The 8697-nt window shown below is 39.2% G+C and overlaps 1 protein-coding gene across 1 annotated transcript; it reads left to right on the top strand.

Moving 5' to 3' along the window:
* The first annotated feature begins 128 nt into the window (after positions 1 to 128).
* On the top strand, positions 129 to 7783 carry LOC117292679 (WW domain-binding protein 2-like). The gene is made up of 8 exons (XM_033774815.1): positions 129 to 207; positions 1324 to 1429; positions 2513 to 2651; positions 4038 to 4136; positions 4558 to 4749; positions 6049 to 6117; positions 6573 to 6643; positions 7248 to 7783. Exons 1-8 carry the CDS (start codon positions 143 to 145, stop codon positions 7290 to 7292), a joined length of 786 nt encoding a protein of 261 aa, XP_033630706.1. The 5' UTR covers positions 129 to 142; the 3' UTR covers positions 7293 to 7783.
* Positions 7784 to 8697: the final 914 nt, after the last annotated feature.

The following is an 8697-nucleotide window of genomic DNA, read 5'->3' as shown; positions in this document are numbered from 1 at the left end:
AATGAATGTATTTTTCTTCCCTCTTTGAGGGTATAAGCGTCTGAATAAAGACCACGTACAAAGTCTCTTCAGCTAAACCTGCCGCTAGTGTATGGAGTCTAGCTTTCATGAAACTGTAAACAAAGCTAGATTATTTCACAAAATGGCGTTAAATCGCAGTCACAGCGATAAAATTCGCAATGGACTCATCCTTCTTCATCAAGAAAGGTGAGTATATTGGTCTTCTGTAGTTGTTTTCTTTACTGTGATAAATAAGGAGGGTTGTGAAGTTAGCGTTCATTCATCTTCGCGTCAGCGTGATCGTAGCACTGGGTGGGCGACCCGTACCCGCGCGAGTCCGCGACCCTTCCGCCGATGACGTGCAAAAACTAACTCAACTGTGTCTGTGCAATGCAATGGAGGAAGGAAACCATGGTCTGTGTTTTGTTAGCCTCATAAAAATTGGTCCAATCCACTCCGCAGTGGATTGGACTAATTTATGGGGCTGTGTGTGTGTGACTGTCAATTTCAATGTCACTCGATTACTATTATTTTAATTATGAATATGATATTGATATGTCGTAATTACGTGTGGTGTTTTGTGTGTGGGTTAAATAAAAATTAAACCAACCAACCAAAATCAGTAAATAACTTTGGAACTTTTATTAAGGTTTATTGCAAATAGCAAAATATCAAGAGAGGGCGCTGTTACATCCACCCAAAGATATAGACGGTGTGTGCGCGAGTCGTGCATGACAACATACACCGCATAGCAAACTGCCCCATCTGACTACCCACAACGCATTGCGGTTCTGAATCACGATAAACCTTAGATTGAGCATAAGCCAAATAAATACTGTCTATTTATTGTAGTTTTCTATTTACAAAATGAAACATCGGGCATTTATAATTTTACTCAGTTCAGACTCATGTCACATCATTATCTTTCTTGATTATTTTGGAAACATTTCTGTATCCTCATCTTGCCACCACATTCCTTTCATTAAATTTACATTTACAACAAAATATTCAACTGAGTAAATAAGATTAAATTTAGTTGTTTTTTTAACAAATGAAAAACTGGTAGAAATGGTGGAAAGATACAGATGTTTGTTGAGCATTTCTGTGCCATCTCAATCTCAAATGTTTGACCAAATGGGGTCAATGCGTTATTTTAATATTTAAATTATAATTTTTAGGATCAAACTTCTATTCTACCTCCATTTACTTCTATAAACTGTACTAAAATTATAAGGCACCCCTGTGAGCCTTATAGTTTCTAGAAGTAACCATCCCCTATTAACTTGAGTCTAATTAATACATTTTTGCTTTGCTCATTTACAGGATATTAATGCAAAAGGAGAAGGTTGATTTGACCTTTGACATATCGCCAGAACATGGGGCCTTCAAGGGAACAAAAGAAGGGACGGCTTTCCTCACCAACCAGAGGGTAAGGCCATCAGGGAATTACAAAAAATCTCTTTTCGTTTGTTGTTCCTTTTGTGTAAAAATCAGCCGTTACAAAAAGCAAGCTTGATACTTCACCTTGGCCTAAATTCATGGCTTCTTATCGCCGAATTTCTGATTACGATCGCCATTCTCCGCTTACCGCCCATTACCTTGATGCCCCTTGAAATGTTTCTGTAGAAAGTTTCAATTTCTTCCTAAAGGTGCCCTTGCCCTTTCGAAAAGGAAGCAAATTAGATATAAGACAAAAACTGGAGATAGTTATTTTTAGAGAAAGTTCAGGATTGATAATTGGGAAATATAGTTTTTTAAATAATGTTGACAATATTTAAATAAAAGGATTTCAAAATGCATTATATGCAGCGTGATGTCATGAACCACCAGAAAAATGTTTAACAAATAAGTGCCATTATTTGAAGATGCACCACAGACAACGGCAATGCTCTTCTCTACAGTCTTCCTAACAACCAGATTTCAAGACTTCAACGGCTCCAAAATACTGCTGCCCGCATTGTGACACTGTCTAGAAAATCCTGTTCTATCACCCCCATTCTGAAACAACTACACTGGCTCCCTATCTCTCAACGAATCATCTTCAAGCTGATGCTCATTGTCCACAAAGCTCTTAATGGCAAGGCTCCCCACTATATTTCTGAACTGCTTCAATTTTACACTCCATCAAGGAATCTTCGATCAAGTTCTATGCTTCTCCTCATTGAACCCAAGTCTCGACACTCATGGGGTGACAGGTCTTTTTCTTCAGCCGCGCCACGCATCTGGAACTCTCTACCACTTAATCTTCGATCTTGTCTTTGTACTGCAAAATTCAAGTCTCTTCTCAAAACTTATCTTATGTCACAGGTTTTCAATGACTAATTTTGTTGTGTCTGTTTTTCTTTGTGTTGTGTTTTGTTTTTGTTTTGTTTTTGTTTTGTTTTTGGTTTTACTGCGCCTTGAACACCCAGCAGGGTGGATATGTGCGCATTACAAGTCTTATTATTATTATTATTTAGACTACTTTAAGTCACACAACAGAAATCACAGGATTTGTCTTGTCTTATTTCAGGTGATCTTCATCAATAAGAAAAGCAGCGATGTGATGAAGTCTTTCTCCATGCCGTTCTTTTACATGAAGAACGTGGACATCAAGCAGCCAATCTTTGGTGCTAATGCCCTGACAGGAGTCATCAAGGCACAGCCCGGAGGTTGGTAATAATAATAATAACAAGCGCATTTCTATAGCGCCTAACGCCTCCAAAAGAAATTCTCTAAGCGCCCAGAGGAAACAAAAGAATGATTATGTGTATATGATGATTTGAATAGATATGTTTTGAGAAGAGTCTCGAAACTTGAGATCGTGGTGGCTTGTTTGATGTGTAGAGGGAGATTGTTCCAGTATAGTATAAACAAAAACATACAACTGTCAGGCCTTTTAAGAATTATTACCCCTGACTAGCCCGCTCTCTTGGCTTGTCAGCTGGCTTGTCAGCTGCATGTTTGACTGTCTTTGTGATTTTGTTCTGATATTTTTTTGTAAGATAGACATTGTTCACAGGTAGGATGATTAATTTCTCATTTTTGCTGAGCAAAAATGTTCTGCTTAAAAGCAGCTTTAATGAAATGGAGCCTAAGTCATTGCCCTTCTTTTCGTTTTTTAGGAATCTTTTATAGTGACGGCATAATCGACTGTCTTGAAGTATAATAGTTTTTGGTTCATTTGATTTGCAGTTGGTGTTTGTAAAATGTGTAGCGCTAGAAACATGCATTACCTCCAAGGGGATTCCTCTTTTTACCAATATCGAAGCATCAACCCTGTTTAATATTTGTAATTGATGCTCTACATTTGTGAACAATTCTGAGTATTAATGAAGACTCTGATAGAGTGAACTTAAACGTGGCCTCGGGGAAAATGCTCATCATGGCTACAAATTACTGAGAAGTTGAGAACCATATAATCACTGTTGAAACCAATGTTTCACCTTGGACAAAATAGGGATAAGAAACACATTGTTTATTATGACTTCTGACTGGCGCCCACGAACAAAGATATTAGGGACTTTTCGTTTTCGACGACGGATGGTTCTGCGACGGTAAAGATGACATTTGGCGTCATCTGCGCATGCGTCGGCTTTGAGGACGGTCGTCCCTCAATTTGTACGACAGTACTTGGGATGAATCTTCGTTGTGCTGAAAACGACAACGTTTAGCTGAACAACCGTCGCAGAACCATCCGTCGTCGAAAACGAAAAGTCCCTATTGACAAAATAGGGAGAACGCTAACATAGGGCTCATTGATATCTCAGTTGGTAGAGCTGGTCAAATCTGGCTCTAGAAATTTGTTCAATCTCAAATCATTTATTATTGCTTTAATACTTTTTATATATTCTGTAAATATATTCCATGTGAATATCTCTTTTTGAGTAGTGTTGGTTCTGAAAAAAAAAGTGGTTAAGACTCTATTCAGAACCAACAACTCAAAAGAGATTTTCACATGGTGTTGCGGAACCCTCTCTAGTAACTGTTGTACTTCCACCATGCAAAGTTTCAAGTCCTATTTATAAATTCTGTTGTCATAATGTTCTACTTTGTAGGTGGATTGGACACGCATGCTAAAGCAGACTTCAGGATGGTCTTCAAGACTGGAGGTGCTATTGAATTTGGGCAACTCCTTCTTAGAGTCGCCACTAAAGGTATCATAAAGTTCCTGGCCGTTTTTGTTGTTGAGCCGGACTCTATGTTCACTGTTCACCCACCTGCACTGTATATATCCACATCCTTTCAAGCTTGTATAAACTGTAGACCTCCTATTTTCACTCTTTTGTTTTAAATTTTTTGGCAACAGCTCCCATTGTTTTTGTACACGTTTTCCAACTGTCTACCTTTCCGGAACCGTGGACCCTATTGTCCTCTTTAGTTATAGGTCTCTGGTTTGAATGTGTGTACCTACTCTTACATGCACTCAGTAATCACATTACATAATACACCAGATGATGGATCGTAATCTTATTGACAAGGAAGTTATTGTAAAATTGTCTTTCCCCTTAAGTTGTTTCGTTTATTTTGATCGCAACTGCAATGATGATATGATATTTTTTAATGTTCTTTTTGCAGCACCAACGGTTCCCCCTCCTGCTCCCGGACAGTCCGCAGTCCCTCAACCAACCGCGGCATACAGCAATACCTACCCAGCAAATGGATACCCAGCACCCATGCCAGGTGCCCAGTACCCACCACCCCAACAACCACCCATGGGTGCTTATGGGTACCCTGGTCAGACAGCATACCCAGCTTATCCTCCAGGAGGTGAGTACAGTTGAGTCGCTGGTAGTCATTGACCTATTGGTTAGCTTTTTGAAAATCAAGGAATGGGCGCCATGTGCCTAGTACCTACCCTTTCATCCCAAAGTGTACTTAAAGGCTGTGGACACTATTGGTAATTACTCAGAATAATTATTAGCATAAAACCTTACTTGGTAACAAGTAATGGGGAGAGGTTGATAGTATAAAACATTGTGAGAAACGGCTCCCTCTGAAGTAGCGTAGTTTTCGAGAAAAAAGTTATTTTCCACGAATCTGATTTCGAGACCTCAGAATTAGATTTTGAGGTCTCGAAAGTAAGCATCTGAAAGTACACAATTTTGTATGACAAGGGTGTTTTTTCTTTCATTATTATCTCACAACTTTGAAAACCAATTGAGCTCAAATTTGTACAGGTTTGTTATTTTATGCATATGTTGAGATACACCAGGTGAGAGGACTGGTCTTTGACAATTACCAATAGTGTCCAGTGTCGTCAATGGGTACCTAATGGGTCCCTTGCATTGCTTGGTCACACAACATGACTTCTCAGGATAGAGGAATGGATACCAGGTACCCAGTACCCACTTCCCCAAATAGGTGGATACCCCAAAAAGGCAACCATTACCACATATTAGACAAAAGTTCAGAGCATTTATAAGTCCCTACTCAGGGAGTTCTCTGAAGAAAATTCAAACTTGTATTGGAACGTTGCAAAGACAACGACAGCAAAAGCACAGGGCAATATCGTCGGTTAATTTGAGACCCGTTATCATCAGGTTTACAAACACTTCTTCTGTGTGTTGGTGTTGGACAAAGGGCGGACCTAGAACTTTGCTCTTCAAGGAGTACATCAACTTTCCTCTAGTAGGGGAGACATCTGTGAGGATAATTTAAATTTGTACTGGAACTTGTCAAAGGGCATCACAGAAAAAACACAGGGCTGGGCAGCAAGGCAATTGCAGTGGGTCGGGTGGGCTAATTCAAAGTTGCCTGCGACTACCCATGGTTTGAGCCATCTTTTAACCCATAAATGGCCGACTGTGTTAGTCCATGAGGTAAAAGGAAAACCGTGCAATTTTGAATCATACTTGTGTGGATCATTATATTCTACTTTAAAAGCGTCTTTATAACCTTATGCATTTTATGACAACTGGTTACAAACGCTTTTCAAAGACCAACTCGACCGATCCAAGGCAAAGTGTTCCTTTAACTAAGAACAAATATTTGGAGAAGATTTGAAAAAATTCTCCACAAGAAATTCACTGAAAGTTGGCCAAATTATATTTATCTTCTGTATTTCAGCCCAACCTTATGAGCAACCCCCTCCATACTCGGATGCAATGATGAACCCCTCAGCCCCACCCCCTCCAGGTAAGGTCCACAAATATGAAAAGCTCTGATGTGACTTGTTTCTATTAAAAATAATAGTGGCTTCTTGTATAGCGCGCATATTAGTCACTCTTTGACACTCAAGGCGCTGTAACATACAGTGTTTGCCTGCAAGGTTTGTGGGACTACGTTTGAACTATGAGACCTACTCCTTTTACACAGCACCATGTAATGGTTTTACAAAGTGCTGTGGTGCAATATGCTGCCAATCAGACCAGGATCACCAGGGGCAAACCCCTTCTTTTCGATAAGTGCACTGGGTTCTTTTTACAACCGTTACACAACACACTGGACCAACGGCTTTACGTCCCATCCGAAGGATGAAGGAATGGTTAATTGTCTTGCTTCAGGGCACAAGTGTCACGACTGGGACTCGGACCCATAATTCAAATGTGATTGTATTGTATTGACTTTTTTACACTTCTTCAACACCACAGGACCAGCATACTACAACCCTAATGATCCACAGTATGTTTATATGACGCAAAATCAACCCTCAACCATTCCAGTAAGTATAAAAGTAACTGTATCAAACCCGGTCAAACATTGCTCATTCAAATTTTATTAAGAGGAAAGTCCACTTTGCCAGTGGTGTAGAGTTACAGAATTCACCAAAACATAGCAAGGTCAGAGACAGAAAGTTTTTTATGACCAATGACTGATCAGAATATTTTGAAGCTTTTAGGATACAATCAAGAAAGATTTGCAGTAACTCCGAGACAACAACAATTTTTGTGTGAAAAGGACCACTTGTTTAACAACACACCAGCTGTTTAGTAACAGAACAACCACAACTCAAGAGAGGTTATTTCTATGCTGTTACCTTGAAACTTGTTTCTCTTACGACCTTACTAAACCATCGAACTACAAGACACAGAAATTAAACTGGTATCTTAAAATAATATTCAAACTTAAATAATTCGGGGGACTTACTTATAGAGGGTGTTGCTTCATGGTCAAGGCAGGCCTGTGGCTGTACATGGAATTATGAACTCAGTTGTGTGCGTGCTCTCCATAGATGAGATACAGAGGGAAATAACAATCCTTACTGATAATGGTTGTTTTCAAAGTTTCTTTACGTTCATCATTTTCTTTCAATTTCTTTTCTACAGACTGCTCCTCCTCCTGCATATTCGGAGAAACCCAAAACAGACTAAGTCAACTCAAGATATCAAGACGGGGGAACCTAGATAACCTGGTAAGCCAGCATGTTGGTAATAACGGCAAAACTAGGGTCAAACATTAGGGGGGCACAAGTAGGAGCATTTCTGGGGGGCACTTCTAGCCAATTAAAACTCTAGTTTCTGTCTTCGTTTTTAGTAAACAAGCCCCTTTTTAAAATTCCTGTTATGCCAATTACTATTTTTGTATAAGATAATCTGACGTGAGTGTAACAGCATTTACATTGTCTACATGTAAATGAAAAACAAATTTTAAAAATGATTACATTAAAGCTTATAAACGTTAAAGTTTTATTTGCAATCAGAACGAGCTTGAGCAAAATGTTCATGTCGCCAATACCACAGAATTCTGCGTTTATGACTCATCGAATGGCACAGTTTACTTTAGGTTCTGTGATTTTTTAAAGGCAGTGGACACTATTGGTAATTACAAAAAGTAATTATTAGCATAAAATCTTTCTTGGTGATGAGTAATGGGGAGAGGTTTATGGTATAAAACATTGTGAGAAACGGCTCCCTCTGACGTGCCATAGTTTTCGAGAAAGAAGTAATTTTCCATGAATTTGATTTCAAGACCTCAGATTTAGAACTTGAGGTCTCGAAATCTAAGCGCACACAACTTCGTGTGACAAGGGTTATTTTTCATTCATTATTATCTCGCAAGTTCAATGACCGATTGAGCTCAAATTTTCACAGGTTTGTTATTTTATGCATGTAGTGAGAAACACCAACTGTGAAGGCTAGGCTTTGACAATTACCAATAGTGTCCACTGCCTTTAAGCAGTGCCACGAAATTAGTCCTTGATGATCTCAATACACTCCATGATGACAGTATAGCGCCCTCTAACATCACATGTTTACATGTTAACCACAGAGAGCCTGGACTTCCTGCAGGTAGGGCAGGAGATTCTGTCCCCCTCCCCCCCAAGGGGTGGGTACTCAAGACTCTTTTAGAGCTCTTGGTATTGATGTGTCGATCTACCTTGATAAAAAGGTTAATATTAATAACAGGGTTTTAGATTTATTGTCTAAACGTATTCTTACTGGGTAGAGTTACTGTTGTGAAATGTCTAATCTTGTCTACTCAGCTTACTTTTTAATTTTTCGGAAACAAGATTGCTTCACAGGAAGTATGAATAAGGCTTTTACTACCAACAAACAATTCAAAACTAAAAGTTAAAGTTGGGGTTATTTTAATATTAATTTTTGGTTTTTACCCATACACCGATGTGTGTCAGCACTGTATACTCAGTACTTTCCCGAGTCCTGTGAAAAAATATCACAGGCATGTTACTCGGGTGGGATTCGAACCCACGACCCTTGGATTCTAGAGCAGTCACTTACCAACTAGACTACCGAGGTTGCCCGGTAGCTAGAGGCA

The sequence above is a fragment of the Asterias rubens genome, chromosome 7, assembly GCF_902459465.1.
Source record: "Asterias rubens chromosome 7, eAstRub1.3, whole genome shotgun sequence".
NCBI lineage: Eukaryota > Metazoa > Echinodermata > Asteroidea > Forcipulatida > Asteriidae > Asterias > Asterias rubens.
This window is presented reverse-complemented; position numbering and strand designations above follow the sequence as displayed.

Coding starts and splice junctions, on each gene's coding strand:
- LOC117292679 (XM_033774815.1), top strand. CDS start 143: ATGGCGTTAAATCGCAGTCACAGCGATAAAATTCGCAATGGACTCATC. Junction 4,137..4,557: donor TCTTAGAGTCGCCACTAAAG/GTATCATAAAGT, acceptor TTCTTTTTGCAG/CACCAACGGTTCCCCCTCCT. Junction 6,118..6,572: donor CTCAGCCCCACCCCCTCCAG/GTAAGGTCCACA, acceptor TCAACACCACAG/GACCAGCATACTACAACCCT.